The sequence below is a fragment of the Oculina patagonica genome, chromosome 14, assembly GCF_052425735.1.
Source record: "Oculina patagonica isolate OP01 chromosome 14, crgOcupat, whole genome shotgun sequence".
NCBI classification, from domain to species: Eukaryota; Metazoa; Cnidaria; class Anthozoa; order Scleractinia; family Oculinidae; genus Oculina; species Oculina patagonica.
In genome coordinates this window covers 22,121,034-22,139,678 of record NC_135771.1, presented here as the reverse complement: position 1 = coordinate 22,139,678, position 18,645 = coordinate 22,121,034, and the positions used below count along the sequence as shown (strand labels likewise).

General features: G+C 36.7%; 1 protein-coding gene across 5 annotated transcripts; it reads right to left on the bottom strand.

The window, feature by feature from the left end:
• Window positions 1–947: 947 nt before the first annotated feature.
• Window positions 948–17,340, bottom strand: LOC144639398 (potassium voltage-gated channel protein Shaw-like). 5 transcript variants are annotated; one of them, XM_078498716.1, is made up of 4 exons: window positions 17,302–17,340; window positions 9,676–10,278; window positions 2,919–3,793; window positions 948–2,251 (listed from the first exon to the last, which is right to left on the bottom strand). In XM_078498716.1, exons 2-4 carry the CDS (start codon window positions 10,222–10,224, stop codon window positions 1,573–1,575), a joined length of 2,103 nt encoding a protein of 700 aa, XP_078354842.1. In that variant the 5' UTR covers window positions 10,225–10,278; window positions 17,302–17,340; the 3' UTR covers window positions 948–1,572. The 5 variants fall into 5 exon arrangements, with proteins under 5 accessions (XP_078354842.1, XP_078354843.1, XP_078354840.1 ...); XM_078498717.1 differs by lacking the exon at window positions 17,302–17,340 and adding an exon at window positions 15,873–15,913; XM_078498714.1 differs by lacking the exon at window positions 17,302–17,340 and adding an exon at window positions 10,486–10,748.
• Between the last annotated feature and the right edge of the window lie 1,305 nt (window positions 17,341–18,645).

The following is an 18,645-nucleotide window of genomic DNA, read 5'->3' as shown; positions in this document are numbered from 1 at the left end:
GCTTTTTGTTCAACTCTGCGATTGGTTAAAAATACTTGTGCAATACTGATAAGAAAAAGCGAGTTGTTTTCTTGGCGAGTCAGGTGAACTGTGTCACGTGACTTTCTCGCTTCTTGCAACCTGTTGCATGTTTTAATCAATCAATCAACCAAAGTTGCAAGGTTTTCAAACGAGTTGTAATTGCATTATTTGAGCACAAAAATGTTGACTTAATTTTCGCTCTTACGACAGCCATTAAAAACTTAAAAGACTTCACTATACAAGAATTGATATGCAATAACAAAATTTGTACAAAGATTTAAGATAAAACTGAAAGCCTTTTTTCGTGTACTATTATTTGCCGCAGAACATTCATATTTCATTTTTTTGTTGTTTTAATGTGCGTGGCAATTTATATTAAAGAAATGAAGCAGTTTTGGTCTTTTTCTTACTTTTTCTAATTTACATAAAATTACATGATTATGTTGGTACTTTCTTCTAAGAAAATATTCAGTCCATATCAAAGTGATTGCTAGAAAATAAGGCAGTTATTTCCCAAATGGATATTTACATGCAGTTAATAACTCATGAGGTAAAAAGATTTCATTGCGGACCCTTTACCTCGTTGCGAACTGCCTTGTTTCATTGTTTCTTCCAGAAGGAGGAAGGAAGACAGGGCCTGGAAACGAGGTAGCTCCCTGACCTATAACATCTGTGTCACGCCACTGTCCATGCGCATTGCATGTTGATTTGTTCTCTGAAGGAGAAAAGCTTCTTGACAGCTGGTCCATGTATAACGCCGTTTGCTTGTGACACTCGTCAACCAATCTCAGTACTCTCATGGCAACTCGTTGCCATAGCAACTAGAACACCGTTGCCGCTCTGATCAAGCGTTTGTCGACTGGCACCTCGCCATGAGAGACTAAGTAAGATTTGCTTCTCGCTTAGACTTCACTTGATGTTTTGACGACTTAAATCCGGCTAAGCTTGTGGACGACATTTTAAATCAGTGATTGACATCGTCGTTCGTTCAGGACTTAGCGAATCAGTGAAGACTGGATACAATGACTAGATCAAAATATACCCCCTTACCCTTGCCTTGACGTTTCAGGAGTTTAACTCCACTGGTCTATGTGTATTAGCAGTCTCAAAGCGGTGTACGCACCAACATATGTTAAAGCCTGGCCGGCACTCAACCCTGGTTTGTGTAGCATCAAGAGACTAAGAGTTCTGCTACCTCCTGGAAGGGATGCACGACCATCGCTTGCTACAACCAAGCATTTTCTTAGGCTGCCCTAACACTTCGACGGAACTCTTTTATATTCCTGGGTGGAGACAGGCAACGCGAGTCAGAATAAAGTGTTTTGCCTTAGAACACAGCACAATGACCCCGGCCAGGGCCAACGCACTTTACACCCATTTCTTTTGAGCCTCCTGCGTCTGGCTTTGACAGCCAGTGTCTGAAGCACACTATATGGTGTTGCCTATGCCCATGCCCTCCCGTAACTCCTTTCTCGGAATTATTGATTTTCTTATCACTTATATTGCTGAGCTACATCACTGATTCACCAAGTCCTGAATCGATATCACGTCCTATGAGTCTGTAAGTCTGTTATTGACGCAGAGACCGGGGCTCCGTACTGCCCGACGTCTCGAGTACTTAGTGTCAACTTCTGGCATCGGTTCCACGATCTTTTTATTTTCTTCGTTTTCATTCTCATCCTCTTGAGCTTCCTCTTCGAATGACTCATTCACCATGCCTCTATCGTCTGTATTAATAGTCACTGTTAACGTTGGTTTAACAAACCGTACCGCATGGTTCCTCTTTACTGGGGTGCCCGGTCTTCCCGAGCTACCGGGTCTGCCCGCCGGAGAACCCGGCCGGGCGTTCCCATTTACCATATTTTCTTTTTTATCTCTCTGCTTCATAGCAGCAAGCACGTTGTCGATATCATCAATTTCGAACTCTTCGCTCTCTCGGTGAACAATGGGATGGCATTTTGGTAATTCTTCTTCGGGTTCGTCTATTAATCCTGTAATGGCTTCCGAGAGTTCCGGCGGGTCCACTGTAAGAGTATTTCCGTAATGAGGAGGGCTTTTAGGGGGAGTGTCTATCGTTGTACTTTGGGTACTGGTGTGGCTTTTCTTTCTGTCGTCCAGTAGTGGTGGACTGTTAACTGCGATGAATTCTTCACTGCTTCGAGAGCGGACTGGGTAAGACTGTCTATGATTCATGCCCCCCGCGTACAAAGAGGACCGCGCTCGTCGAGCCCTGGAGAAGAGAAGTAGATAGTTTGATATATAAACAAGAAGTATAAAGAGGTAAGAAATGATTAAATGCTTTGTTTAAGACAGAGGGCTGTGTGTTATGCAGCATTAAAATAATTCGGTCCTCAAACATGTTTCTAACGTGGTTGCACAGCACTGAAATGTACAGTGCATATGTAGTCATCACTGAAATGTACAGCGCCGGTCAAATACAGAAAAGCCTCTTAAATAAGGTCACCAAAGGACTAAAGCTGTCTCCATACTGTGGAGGTGTCTGTATTATAGAGTAAGAAATCATATATCCAACCTCGTTCCCAGGGCTTTTTCCTTGGTAATTTGAAACTCCCGTTCCAAGTTACCAAGGGAAAAGCCCTGGGATCGAGGTTGATCATATATCCTGACGGAAGTATCCGTGAGGTGAGGAAAGACTGTAATTTTGGAAGCTGATACGTTAACATTGTCAGCCAAATATGCCTAACGAACCTATTAGTTGTTATTTACCAGGTTTTCTGACTAGTATTTGGCTTGCATTTTAATATTGTAACGTTTTGTAGTGTCTTGCACTAACATTTCACAGTCTTGCAAAATTCAACGAAATGAAAAGGGGCCTATAGATTTTTGCCTTAGGCTCCTGTGTAGGTTTATTTATATGAATGGGTTGATCGACTTACCGTCCTCGATACGGATGGACTTTCGAATCTCCTCCCAGAGATCCGTTCACAATAGGCGATGATCTCCTCATTTCCAGCCCTCCTTCAATCATATCCGCGCTAGTCATATCTTCACTGGGTCTGGCAGATTGTAACATCAAAGCATTTGCCGCACCAACCATAGGCCGCTTTGATTTCTTGGGAAGTTTCATCTGCGCCTGCGCGTGTGAGTAGTAGAGAGAGAAGTTGCTACCGATGATAGAGATGGGAAGGGCAGTGATGATGATTGACAGCGCGGCACAAAGCGCGCCAAACACTTTTCCAATGGGGGTCTTTGGAACATCATCTCCATAGCCCACCGTAGTGATGGTGATAATGGCCCACCAGAATGACTCCAAGATGGAAGGAAAGTCTTCAGGATTTGTGTTCTTCTCTGCAAGGTAAGCACAGCTGGCGAATATAATCACCGGTACGATGAGAAGCAAGACCAACAGCATCAACTCACGTGAACTGGCGATCATTGTCTGCTTAAGAATCTGGAATCCAAGATTCACCTTAAAAAACCTGAACAGGCGGAACAGCCGGCATATTGCCAGAATGTCGTATTCGATACTGGGATCCCCGTCCGGGTAATTACTTGTTGTTAAAATACGAACGTAAAATGGCCAAATGGCGATAAAATCTACCCAGTTCATTATTTGCTTGACAAAGTCCTGTTTGCTTGGGCAGGTTGCGAGTCTCAGTGTGAACTCGACCGTAAACCAGATTCCGCAGACGCCTTCGATAATCACCATGGCCAGACGAGCAGAGCTGTTCCCAGAAACCTGCTCGAGCGTCTGCACACAATAAGCCAGGACTGACAGAATTATAAACATCAATGACACCAGAAACATCACCTGTAAAGATGCAATGAAAATGTCGATTTCTTAAACAATTATTCCATGAGCGCGCGTTCGATATAAGATGGTAGATAGCGAGCGAGGAACTACGCGCCTTTTTGGCTATAGCTATTTCATATCCAACAAGCTCGTGGAAGCAAGTGGAATCAATGTTTTAATAAAAACACTCAAAGAATTGCAATATTTGAGCTCCCCTATTTGCTGGTTCATCGAATATGAGCACGTATTGCCTGCTAACCAATCAAAACCCATGCATGAGTTGTAGTATACCATTGCTAGTTTTTTAATAAAACTAGGTAGTCAGGGATTTTTTTTTCACTATATTATATCAGGTCAATTTTTACTGTGTACAAAATTGCTTCCGAATCTATAAAAACTTCCAGATAACAATCAACTATGGAAGAAAAACACCTAATAGGTATAACAATAAGCCAACTGGCCAAAATGGACGTACCAGTTCACCAATATAAAACAACAAGAACGTTTAAGATTAATAAAGATTGACACAGATAAGGCCATTTTCCCATTATCGTTGTCAGGTGCGATGTCGTCATCGGAATACTGTGTTAGGTCCAATGCATAAACTGTAAATAATTTTAGATTTAAGATATTTTTGGATTTAAAATAAATAGGTATAATGAATATTTAATAAGGTTTAAAACTAGAATTTCAAGTTAATAATATTTCGATGTGTACCGAAATAAACTGCTGTCCGTGAAATTGTAAATAATTTTCGATTACGGATAATTCTAGATTTGAAGTAAATAGGTATTATGAATGTTTAAAAATATTTAAAACTAGAATTTTGAGTTAATAATTCATCGATGTAGACCAAAATAGACTGCTGTCAGTGAACTTGAAGTGTTCTCGTGTGGAGTAATTTATTTGATGCTATAAATTTTTTGTTTGTCTGAAAATTGTTATTTCATTCATCCCTATAACTCAAATCTTATTTCATTTCAATTCACCCATATAAATTTAACAGAATCGCCTTAAAATGTACCCCAGACTAAACACCTGTACAAATACAAGGACTACAACATTTCCCCATTCCTAATATTGAGTTTTATGATGTATACCCTATGTAAGTTCAAACTTAAAGGGACAGTATCACGGCTGAGTTAAGTTTATTTTATTAAGTTTTGCCAAATACTCGCTATGAAACTTAATGTTTGCAAAGAAATTACTTCTATGGATCTAAAGGATGTTATAATTTAAAGTTACAAGCAAACAAGATTAACTTTGAAAACTGTTCAGCCCAACAATATTTCAAAAACCAATATCCCAATCCGTTTTAATCTTCGTCAATTTTGGTCATCCGAACTCTCTTTTGTATTTTGTGTGTTACTGAAATGTCCTTCGCTGTTTTAAGAGGTTTTTTTTTTATTTCAACGAATTTGATGGTCATTTCCCATGCCTAAATTTAGCTAAAATCTGTGACTAATAAAGAAATATTTGGGTCTCTTATACAGCGTTCACAGTAAGAACAAAAGTGCTAAATCCACAGATACCTTTTTAGTTCATTGTGATATCGAATTATATGATGCAAACCACTTCGTTTTAAGGGGGGAAAAAAAAAAGAAAAAGCACCCGAAAAAAATTTTTTAAAAAAAAACCAAAAAAAAAAAAAAAAAAAATATTTTTTTTTTTTTTTAAAAATATTTATTTTTTTGGAGAAAAAAACCCCGGGGGGTTCCCCAAAGATTAAAAAGCAGGGTAGAATAGGGTAACCCAGCACTCAACTCGCCTGCTTGTAAACAGGCCCTTACGCTTCCATAGCTGGTTTTCACTGTCACACCACGAAAAAGTAAAACCAAAACCACTGAGTAAAAAAGTTAAGAATTTGAAATGTTATAGAAGATTAATAGATAATCTACTTGTCCGAGTCTCAGGTCTGTGCGGTATTATTGTCGGCCGGGTCAAAATGTTCCACACAAGTTTATAGAACTCAGTATGAAAACGCCATATAAGTGCTCCGCGAAGGGGCGCCAAAATGGTGCTCAGAAATTTATGCGAACAACTGGAATTCATTTCTGCTATAAAAGCGATCAGTTCACGGTCATAAACTGGTAAACATTCACATATTACACGGTACCTCTGTTAAGATTGCTAAAAGCAAAAGTGACAGGATGAGTGATTTTCTTAAACATAAATGGCAGCCTTCTGGCGGCCATCTTGATATCGTGTGGCGTGAAAACTCTGAAATTCAAAACGCTCTACTTATTAAAAAACGAAGGATGCTATCGTGCTGAAAACCTTCAACAAAATATATATTAAGGACGTCTAACCATGCAACAAGTACTGATAAAACTCAATGGCCTTGCGTTTCTTGAATTTTAGAAATTTTGATGACCTTATACGTCCTTTGTGAAAACAAGAACTTGTCGCTTTTACTGTAAGAAACAGTAAAGGCTCAATATTTGATTTTAGTGTTTCGAACAACCATATTATTGGAAGAAAAAGTATAAGGAGCAATTAAATTAAAGCATCCGCCATTTTGGCATGACATTGTCATGTTCCAATTGAATACGTTTTACCAAAAATGCCGGTACACGGTAGTTTCATTTTAAAATGATCGTGAGTAGCCATCCCTCTACAACTGTAATTAAGTTTAAAAATTCAAAAAAATATCCTAAGTTACATTGTGATATAAAAAAAACGATCTAGGTCTTCGAGAAATTTCCAAACTACTCTTAGACTATAGCTTCTGAAATTAATATTCTATAACCAATAAGTTTATGGACTGAGAGACTTACGAAAAGATTAATATTTTTAAGCCAAGTGAAAAAAGATCTTTAAAAGATTAGCTATATAGTAGCTATCTAGGATTTTAGCATTTGATGACGTCACGATGAAAATAATGTAAAATGCTCTTTAAAAGTTGAATGATTATCGCAAAATTCCCGTGAGATGCGTGGCACTTGTACTTAAAACATAAAATGGTAAATAAAAGTTCTCGCATCAGGGTATACAGTGCCAAAATTTAATAACATATTGCTCCAAACGTTTCAGGCTATGCCCTTCGACAGTTGATACCAATTTGACTTCACTGATGAAGGGCTTAGCCCGAAACGTTTGGAGCTATATATTGTACATCTTGGCACTGTGTGCCTTGACGGGAGAACTCTTATTTACCTTTTTATGTGTTTACATGTTTGCACGTTTTTCGTTATCTACATGTTTATTCCCAGTTGAAGGAGTTATATCAAGGATGTCACATTTTGGACATTTTGCCTAAAATTTTCACGTTAGACGCTGATTACGTAATCTGTTTCAGTATTTCTTAACCATCTTCCTTGTGCTTTTATACGCATCACCTGTTTGGTGTTTCTTAAAACTAAGATAAGTATTGTTTTCCACAAAAGGGAAACACATAACTATCTTTTATCAACAAACTTTCAAACTTCTTCTTTCTTTCTTCAAAAGAATGGGTCAAAACCGAAAGTTTGTTTCTTTTTTATTCCTAATTTGAACTATTTCGTCGACCAGACCTTCAACACGAAACTTTAAAGAGGGTCTAGATTTGAGTTCTAGTGATAGCTCAGATGAGGCCAAAATTCTGGGAGAATATTTTGAGATCTGAAAGCTGCATAATTTACTGAGAAATGAGCTACAATTTTAATTGATAGCTGATAACTGAGATTTCAGCACCCTCATCCAGAACCTCTTTAAATTATAATTTCTTACAAAATGATTCTTTCGTGTTTTTTAATATTGTAATATTTAGAGGATTTCTTCGATTTGAGAGGAATTTTGATACAGCTTTTTCGAATATCTGATAATAAGTGAAGGCATAAGGTATGGGCTGTGAATATCTGAAAACTAGCAAGGAGTTGTTTTTATTTCTTTGCTATTTAATGCAAATGTGCTTGTACCATTTAAGTGGAATCGCAGGAGGACGACCTGCTGGTTTTAATCAGTAATTGAAAGCAGTGTGGATACTACACCATGCCGGGTTTTAAAAGCTATTTTGCAATCAATTATTTATTGCTAAGTTACATCTGAAGACAAGCATTCGTTTAAAGAAGAAAATTGATATCTCGGGTATCAAAAATTAAAACTTGACACTTTTTCTTGTGCCAGATTTTAAAATTTGTTTATCAAAAGTACGACGTTTAGCAGTATCAAAATCAGTAACAAACTCCTGGAGTTGAAAATTGAAAAACGATAAATAAGTAGAGTTAAATGTGTTTTAATTCGCTGTAAGGTACGCAAGGCAATGTGACATGACATTTTTCATAGAAGCCAATATTAGCCAAAAACATCTATATTACCTGGCTGATGGATAGATATGTATATATATATATTTTTTAAAAATACTGTAAATTCGCTGAGTCATGTTGACATTCAAATGAAAATTTGACGACTTTTTAGAGACAGTAGCGACAAAGTGTAGAATGTTAATTAATCCATTTTAAATGCCGACTATGGAAATAATTTATTGATTAAAAAGCTTGCATGGTATAAATGTACAGATTTACATAGAAACTAGATTCTAATTTGCGTTTATGTGCAACCTTTAACCCAACTTCGCCAATTTATAGTTGCAACATCATAACGTTTTATTTTAAGTGTGTACTTTAATAGCGTTGATAGAGAAGGAATATTAATGACCCTTTTAGAAATAAAAAGTTGGAAAGTACGTTTAAAAAATTAATGCTAAATCAGACTTTCACAGGTCGGTTATTCTCTAATGCAGTTTTGAAGCAAGCAGTTGAGAAAACCGCCCTTTTTAAACTGTTTATGTTCGGATGATGAAAGATTAATTGTCCTAACGTTGTTTTTATTTCAGATTAATAAAACTGTGAAATGTTTTTGCTAAATTGCTGACAAACGAAAATGCCTTTCTTTAAAGAACGAACTACACTCGAGAAACCGTAAAATTTCAAATAAACTGAATCACTTGAGATAAATTACGAATAGTGATCCATGTTTCTAAGTAGAGATGTTTATTTCGATGTATATAAACAAACATTTATATTTGAATATTTCTAATTCTACTTTATTCCTTCTTTATGCGAAAACTTATGTCTTAACTCTTATATATTTTGCCAAGAACATCAGTCATAAGATAACACGCTCTCAAAACAAAAACCAACATAATTTTATGGAATACGCTCCAATATTCATTTTGGTTTGAATTTATTCAAGCTATAACCTAAAGTACGGTTTTCGACACAGTTGTCTAAATATATATCAATGTTTAAACGAAGGTTTTCAGTATTCAACACATGCATTAAAAATATCAAAAACATGAAATAAAAAACAGACGAAATTTCTCAAAAGGCGCCGATTTTCCGAGACAGATGTTTGGAAAATTCCGGGTTAACAAAAAACTTACTGCTCGAAAAGAAAACAAGATATTATTATTATCGCACGATAGCATGTTACCGCTTCATGATAATTCATATATTTCAGGGATAAATACAACAAGTCACAAAGTAAAATTTGATATTCTGATATCTTCTTAGCATATTAACGACCACAGTGGCGAAATTATCTTTTTGCAACAGTGTTTCCCAATCGCCCTTGTGTTTATCACAACCGCTAGACCTTTTCATCTTAATGGTAATTACAGTATTTTTTTTTTTCAGCGAACGGTTCGTAGATAGCATCATTTTAAATAAAAACGAGTGAGTTATTTCGTAAAAGAAATAAATCGAGTGATCGAATTTCAGAACGAGTCGAAATTTCCTTGCTCATTTCACAGACGGTTCGCCACACGATACTTTCGACTTAATGCACGAAAAGTCGCCATAATTCCTAGCCTTGAAGAAAAAACCGCCATATGTTAAACACTCATTAATAACGGACTACGATCATTTTTCTCAGAACGTTTTCTCTTACTGATATCATAAAAAGGCTCTTAACCAACTTACCCTTGCAAGTTTTGACGACCGTTGATGTTCCAACACGTTCCAAATCCTTGGTTTATACTTTTGCCAGCAGGACTGATGCTCGCCTCCAAAATTCTCAGATACGATCTCGCCAAGTTCAGAATTACTATCATCTTCGTCGTCGGACATTTCCGCCGCTTCGAAAAACTTCAAATTTTCCTGCGCTTCACGGTGCTGCGTGTAATACGTCCAACAACATGGCTCCATTTGCTTTTCATCGATTCCCCAGAACAACAACTCATCTTCGAAAAGCGGTCCGCAAACATCGTGCGGACTGTGTAGCTTCCCCGTGCGATAGTAATTTATAATGGCCGCGAAAACGCCTGGATGTCGATCGAAGAAAAACTCTTGTTTCTCCGCATCGTAGAACTCTGCACTGTTATTTTCGTTTTCTGTGCACCAGGCAAGTCGGGTCCCTGGGAAATTTCGAAGTGTATTCCTGAATGTTTCATGTCGAACTCCACCACAATTAATAACAATGCGGTCTCGTCTTGACGCACTGGGAAGATTTTCGTCAGCTTCCTCGGACATCTTTCATTCAGGTTTCCCTCGCGTTAACATGATTTTCCACATTCGTCGTCTCCCCTGATAAAACACAGACAACGAGGGAGTTATTTTGAAGATTTTTACCGAGCATTAGATCATCAACACCAAGTAAAACCACACAACGGACCCGAACAAGGCCAAAACTACACTTGAACAGCCTTCGTATGGTAATTCTTTGTATAAACAACAGCGGCTTCTCTCGCTGTAAATTAAAATTTGCCGTATTTTTCTTCGTGTTATCTATACCTGTTCTTCTGACCTTCTTTTTATTCGCATATCGACGGCGGTTAGTCTTTTTTACGCTGGCGAAGAAACTTCTCCTGTTACATTTTAGTGTGTTGCGGTGTTTTGGTAATCGTTGCTAGCAGAGGCTCGTTCTGGTTCAGGATAGGTTAGGATAAATAATTTGGGGGGCGATATTACAAAGCTCTCGCATTCAGCTTTCACCTGCACCAACATAAATATTCATGATTCTATTGGGTGATTGCCAATTACAAGGTTTAATAAAAACGCGCGTTGAACAATATCTATTGAGTCATTTTATTAATACAAGACGCCTTTGTCACACGTTGGTGTCAATTTGTGGCCAATCACCGTCCTGGATTCGGCGAATTTCGCATCAGTTTCAAAAATCGCTCGCTTCTGAATGGCTGAAATTGAAATTAACATCCCAAGAAGCGAAATGGTGTTATGTAAATTTGTTCTTAGAAACGGTCGCAATGGAAAATAAACATCAGAGCGTTTGTGACGACAGAGCAAGATGAACGATTCACTCAGGCTTAAAAAATAATTCATAATTTTAAAAGGTTTAAAACTGAAAAGAATAGTTCTTACGCTAAGGGGCGGAAGATCGTCGCCTTAGCTTCAAGGCAAATAACTTTTTCTTAATGATTGAAACAATAATCTTCTTCGTTTTATCGCTAATATTTCGATCAAGATTGTAAACGATTCTTCCGATTATTTAACAGAAAATAGACGTGTTTAGAACACCAAAGTAGATAAGGCTTGTAAGCCGGACAAAAGCCATATATTTTCCGTCGAAATCGGTTATCTGCTAGCGTTGCTTCATTTTGACGTCATTCGTGTCAACAGTATAGACTGATGACAGAATTAACGCGCGTGAATATACATAAATTTGTGTCTTCTTCTATTCCCCGTCGAATCCATATCGGTTAAGAACGCGACTTTCGTTTAGTTTAAATTCAGAATATCATCTTCTGTTTTTAAAAAGTGCGTAAACATTTGAATTCTTAAATCGACTGGAAAAAAGTCGAAAAAATTTGCGTAATTAAAATCCTTTTTCGCTGCGAAAGACAAAACTCCACAGCAAGACTATAATCGGCGTATCCACCTTGACAGAAATCAGTCCTTGTTACCTTGGTGATATGCATTATTTTACCTTTATTTATGTCTGAGGCGCTTGGTTGTTTTAGTCAGGTTTTTGTTACAAAGGAGTTAACGACTTCAATTTCACTTATTCTCGCAATGTATGACTTACTCGTTACTTATTTCCTTGGGTGATGATAGATACTGTTATTTATCCCCAAGTGAAACCAATTCGAAGTCTCGAGTTTCATTTTTGAAGAAGCGTATGTTGATATCAGTGTTTTTGTTAATTGTTTGGAATATTTGAAGGCCATTTACCGTCCAAGTATACGCACCGACAGCTGAAATAAGGCTTTGGTTTCGTCTTCCGGCGACGCTCTTGCCCGTAAGCAATTTAGACGAGAATTACATTTTAAGAAAAATTATATTTTCCACAATAATTCTCATTTCACTTGAGTACAAAAGTAATGACATTTTTCTTCTAGAACCGCCTTAACTAGCCATTCGTGTAGAAAGAAAAAAACAACGTTATCAGTAAACGCAGTTTGATTAATTTTTGGTTAAAAAAGCATGCTGTTTGTAATAATTTCGAACAAACCAGAAGGCTGGAACGGATGTTAAGGAAATATTAAGCGGAATATTTTGTTCTGTGTAAAATAAATAGGTCATAACAAACCTGTAACTATGCAATATCGGTTGTAGCTGTAAAAACAACGTTTGGTAAAGTTCGTAAATCCATTGGATTGCTTTTTTCTCTCTGTCGTCTTGCATATTAAAAAGACCTTCGACGGTTAAATATCAATTCTCCCTCTCATTAAATGAGCGGCATCCAAAAACTAGCGACGCGGTCTTTCGTTGTAGTTTTCATAGATGCCCAAGGAATCTATGATTAACTCTTCATAACTGGATAACGCACATAATCCTTCCCTAGACCGAGAAGCAAGCCAACAACAGCAAGGGGGGGGAATGACGGCGGGAAAAATTAAAGCGCGAAAATTGGAGGTCTCGCGCCTCGCCTCATTTTATGTTCCCGCGCTCTTTATTTTTCTTTTTCGTTGGGCAATTTTTTGCGGACAGCTCGGCTACTCTATTAGTTATAATGTATTCCAATATCCTCACTGAAGGCCGATGATAGCATTTATTCTTATTACGTAACCAGCCAGCTCGAGCATACTTTGTGATTTTAAGAATTTAAACTGTAAAACTTCTATAACGCCAACCAACCATATTTTGACCCTATTAAAAAAATGTTAGTTTAAGCTTATTGTACTAAGGGGAATGACATAAAAAAAGCTCAGCTGACCTTGCTGTTTATGTTAACATCAAGTCAATACGTTTTTTATCAGGCTTCGAGTTAAATACACAAAAAAAGATTTAACCCATACTGCAACTGAACGACTTCAAAACACTTTTATAAGTTCTAGTGTGAAGGGGCGTACAAGTTGAACTGTTTCTGTTGTCGTATTAAGTTATAAAACCATGAAAACAGCAACAGGATGCTCGAAACCCCACATTTTCAGACTTACCACCGCCGCTTATACCAGAATTTCGATTTATGTCAGCATTATTCAAAAGCATGTTTCTGAAAACTGTACTCAACAAGTAAATTCTTACAAGAATTGTTTTTGTTATTGAAATGCAATTTGAGGAAAACCAAGGTCAACCGTTGGTTAATATCGGAAAATCTTCCTTTTCTTTTTAGAAAGCTCTGTGGTTTAATTGGTTATCAAAAGAATACACTTTGTGTTAGTTGTATTGAAATACATCTTTATGTTGGGAAGCATGGGTTGCGCAGAGGCGAGAACGCCCTCCTCCTACCAATGTGGCATAGGTGTGGGTTTGGCATCTGGTCCTGGCGTCATATGTGGGTTGAGTTTGTTGTTGGTTTTCATCGTTGCTTAAAGGGTTTTTCTCCGGGTTCTCCGGTTTCCTCCCTCCACAAAAATCAACACTCCAAATTCTAATTTAATCTCAAGGCACGTACAAGATCTTGAGACCTCTTGCGTGTCACATAGGTAAATAAAATTACATTTACACATGTCGTCCGTCTATGATATAAACGCTAAGAAACGGATGTTTCAGTAAATTGTTTTGTTATTAAAACGAAATCGTTGATAACGACTTGAGCTTAGCATACTCGGCAAGCCAATGGTTGTGAGTAAGTCACGTATAACTTGCCGAATGATCATTGAAAAAAAGGAAAACATTAATTTTGTTTATCCTCAAATCGCGGAATGATCAGAGTGCGCTTTCACAATGAGTGCTTCTGGAACAGTTTCGGATCTCGAATTGAAGACGACGTTAACGGCGTTGTCAATATTTTTTGCCTTTTTTGTTCAAATTGTTAGTTGTTCCGCTCTTCCTGCGCCTTTACGCCCAGGCTGTTTGTATAAACTTCCTTTAAAACAACCCAAGAATCCGGGTGATCTTCCCGCCTTTTTCTGGCGGCATGGAAAAAACAACCAGCATCTGTTAGGGGGCAGGACCATCATCAAATAATGCCTTTCTCTCGAGCCTCTTTCATTAAATACCGTCTGCAGGAAAACTTTTCTTTGTGATTGCTAGAAACAGTCATCTGTTTGTTTCGTTTATATTTATATTTTCAGTAACCTAGTTCTTATCTGATTCTGAATCCGGAATCATGATTTTGAGACAAAACAAAAAATGTCCTGATAAAAGTTAACAGAAGAAAAGCTTCATGCCTTCAAGGTACCAATTATTATTTAGTTTGTTATATAAACATATACACTGAAGATTTTGAAAATTTTTGACAGTTTCTTTGAAGATTTTCGAAGGTACTCGACATTGCTCGATGGTTATGCGAAACGTTTCGGACGTTTCACAGACAACTCAGAAGATTGCTTAAGATTCAAAATAGATCCGAGATGTTTCGACTTAAATCTAATTTACACCAAAAAATTTGAGGCTCTAGGCCTTAAACTTAATGAAGTAGTTAACACTGTATGAGATTTTTTTCTGTCAGGTGGTTCTCTGTGTACAAGGGAGTATGGCACATATAACTTAGGTTAGGAAAGTATCAAAATCCGCATATTGAAGTATTTTGAGACATTATGAGCAATTTTGTAATAATAATAATAATAATAATAATAATAATAATAAAAAAAAATATATATATATATATATATGACTTTCTTTCTTTCTTGGGAAGAATGTATTTTGAAGAGCGCTCAACTCATTTGATCGAGGAGCATAAATAATATTAACTTGACAAGAGGTCAGGCTTCAGTATACATCGTTTTATTGCGACAACGCTGTTTCGTATGGACCTAAACTAATAGGTCCACACTCATCAGGCAACTTTAAGTCCATACGAAACAGCGTTGTCGCAATAAAACGATGTATACTGAAGCCTGACCTCTTGTCAAGTTAATATTATATATATATGACGATATGTTCCAGATAGTCGATCATTAACATAATCGAAGGTTTTCAGCACGTGTTCTTTTGACCTCCAGTATCATAAGATACTAAAGAGTGAGGTGTCAGAGATGAAATAGAGACGAATCCACGCATCAAAATGATAGCTAGCAAGCGGATTTTAATTGTATTATTTAACGCTTCTTTAAAATAACGCCTGAACATTGAAGTGATAGCTGAAAAGCTATTTTTTAATAGCCATTTACGCCATTTTCTAAGCGTACGATATTTTTTTATTAGCCAGTGAATCAGGGTCTTACGTGGAAAGCTAAGGGACAAACGCAGTGAAAACGAGAAAAAGGGAGGTGGAGGATTTTGACTCTGCACACCAAAGTTCGCTCGCCGACGGCTTTTTTGTTCCTTTCTGTCGCCGTTTTCTTCATAATAGAGACTGTCAACAGACTATTCATTTTGTTTGAAAAACTGTTAAGAAACATTAACTCTTGATAAAAGCTTTACCAGCACCGGAAACCTAAAAAGACATTTCCCGTAACCGAAAGATGAAAGTTGCCGAGTCCCAAGAGTTTTCTCTTACGGGTGGCTGGACTGTAAAATTGGACGTCAACAATATTACGTCATTGCCTCTGTTTCATGCAGACCTACGTCAAAAGATCCGGAAGGCATGATTGACGTTTCTAAACATTCATCACTCTTGTCTATTTGTTTGATAACAAATGACAAGAACCCATTACCGAGAAACACAAAATTGCCTCCATTGAGCTTAGCATGGGGTCTTGCGATTTTTCAGTGCAATGATTTGGAGAAAATGTGTAAAACGGCTTTGTTCTTCAGAATTTGATACTATTGTGAAGATGGTTTCTAATGAATCCTACTTGAGATAACTTAACATTATTTTCTTTGTACCCTACCATTAAAGTGGCGATGTCTAGCGATGGCGACTGAAGTAAATGGTTTCATTATGCGGAATTAATTCAGCCTTGCATTTGGGCCTTTGAAATTCGTCTTCTTACAATGAAGAGATGTCGAAGTAAAGAAACTGGTGTATACAATCAACCGCAATTCGCGAAATATTTATAACAAAGCGAGCATTCATTATTAATCGGTTGGAACAATTGTAAGTTACCGGTGGCGGGGTTCATTTTAAATGGGTCATTCAGTGCAACTTTTATGCCTTTTTATTTGTAACCCCAGAGATATGTTCGAAGATTTCAATGAAAAAGAGCGAGAAAATACCAGTTCTATATCTTTTAGCAAAATCCTTGTCTGGCTTAAATGTACATCGTACGTGCAAGCTGACACTTTTATCTAATGGGAACGAAAAAGAAAATAAACTAAAACATAAAGGAAATGGGTCTTCTAATGGACGCCACTGTCAACAGATTTTTAAACAAAAGTACCTTTTGTCACGTTTTAATTTCATTAATTGAAAAATGTGTTCTTTTACGTATCTTTACGTACAGAAAAGAGGTCATTGACATTTTTTTTAAAATTGTAATGCACTGAGTAACTCCACTTTCTAAAATATTTATGCTCCTAATGCAATTGCAAATGTTTTCTAACTTGCTTCTGAAGAAAAATTGTTGCAACATTAAGACAATACCCGGATTTAAAGATTTAGTTTCCTTTTGTTTTCTTTTCACGAGGAATTGCCAAGAAAAATTTAACGAATTAGAGTTAATTAGAAAACTTTCATTTTACGTACCGAGTAGAGACAAAATAACGATTTTAAAACAAAAAGGTACTGAGCGTTTGTAATGTAGAGCCTAATGGACGCTAATTGTATCAATTAGATTGTTTTTCAGTCGTCACATGAAATTTTTATTAATTCAAAAATGTTATTTCCTTTGACGTAGTTTGATACAGAAAATATCAACATTTCTCGTTTCCTTAATTGCATTCGAACCGAGTGGTGGTGCAAAAATATTATAAATTATTTCATAAAATTCAATACTCAGCATGCTTTTTTCTTATTCTGGCAGGTTACTAGTTGTTTACAAAATCGATGTTTTTTCATTTAATTAACTGTAAAGATGTAATATTTTTAAAAACTTCGAGATAAAGACAGTATAAGCTATCTCCGAACCACGTTAGCTGTGATATTTCTACAGAAGAAACTTAATGACACTTAATTTTTTTTTCCAATGTTTCAGAAACCTTTTACAAAATGTTTTTGCTGTTAAAAATCAGTATTAGATTGAGCAAACATACCTTCGAGCAGCCTTATAATCAATGAATATTTAGTTTTATTTACTGCAATACGCTTTTTGTAACGATTTCAGTTTTGGCAGTCTGCAAAACATATTTTCTTTTGGCAGAAAAAATAAAAGGGAATCTTACCTTTCAATGATATGTCTAACAGCTTTTTTTTAGCATCTTGCGTCCATATTTTCCAAATATTCTAAGAGCTACAATCTTAACGTGAATAGAGGAAACAACTTAGTTTTTTCTGGTGCCTTTGATACTTGTGAATTTATTGAGCCTATTGTCACGTATTTAAGTGTCAACATTACAATGAGCTGTCAATTTTGACAATAAACAAAAAAACGTACGTACTGTCTAAATGTCTCGAAGTGCAGACAGATCTCAACAAAACTACCTTAGGATGGTACAAAAAAAATTTGCCTAAATTTTTAATTTCTCCGTTCGTAAATTGTCTTAATCGACGGCAACCTCAATCATTTTTTTTTTACTTTTTACCGCTCGTAACCATGGTAACAGGGTTACAGGTATCCATTTTTTTCATCTTTTTTTTATGTATTGCTTTTTAGATGCAGGGCCCCGCTGGATATCGCCTACGAGCTGAGATGGGCTACCCTGCTTAAATAGTTTACTTACGAGGGCGCGTTGGATATGAGATGGTAGATAGCCAACGAGGCACGTAGCACCGAGTTGGCTATAACTATTTCAAATCCAACAAGCCCGAGTGGAATACTGTAATTGTTTTTATTAAAAACGCCCAAAGAATTGCAATATTTAAGCTCCCTGGCTGTTATCGCTGACGCGTACGCCTACCATATTTGTGGTGCATGGTATATGAGCCACGGTATGTTGCCAAATCTAATACAAGCATAATGTTAGCAAAGAAATTCCTTCCATGGACCTAAATGACAAAACCATAGCTTCATTACAAACAAATACTTCTCCGGGCGTTATAATTTAAAGTTACAAACAAACGAGATTAACCGCTTTGTCCAGCCTAACAAGTTCTCAAAACCCTATCACAATCTGTTTTAATCTTCTATCTTTGTTCACCCGTACCTTTATTTGTATTTGATGTGTAACTTAAAGGGACTGTGTCACGGCTAAGTTAAATTTATTTTATTAAGTTTTGCCAAATACTCGCTATGAAACTTAATGTTTGCAAAGAAATACTTCTATGGATCTAAATGACAAAACCATAGCTTCATTGCAACCAAAAATGTTGAGGTTACAAGCAAACAAGATTAACTTTGAAAACTGTTCAGCCCAACAATATTTCAAAAACCCATGTCGCAATCTCTTTCAATCTTCGTCGATTTTGGCCATCCCTACCTTCTTTTGTATTTGGTGTCGGTTATTGAAATGTTCCTACACTGTTTTAAGAGGTTACTTGAATATTTCAACGAAATTTGATGGTTTTTTCCCATGCCTAAAGTTAGCTACAATCCGTGACACAGTCCCTTTAAATGTTCCTTCACTGTT

Coding starts and splice junctions, on each gene's coding strand:
- LOC144639398 (XM_078498716.1), bottom strand. CDS start 10,224: ATGTCCGAGGAAGCTGACGAAAATCTTCCCAGTGCGTCAAGACGAGAC. Junction 3,794..9,675: donor GGTCGTCAAAACTTGCAAGG/GTAAGTTGGTTA, acceptor GCATCTTTACAG/GTGATGTTTCTGGTGTCATT. Junction 2,252..2,918: donor GTCCATCCGTATCGAGGACG/GTAAGTCGATCA, acceptor TCTCTTCTCCAG/GGCTCGACGAGCGCGGTCCT.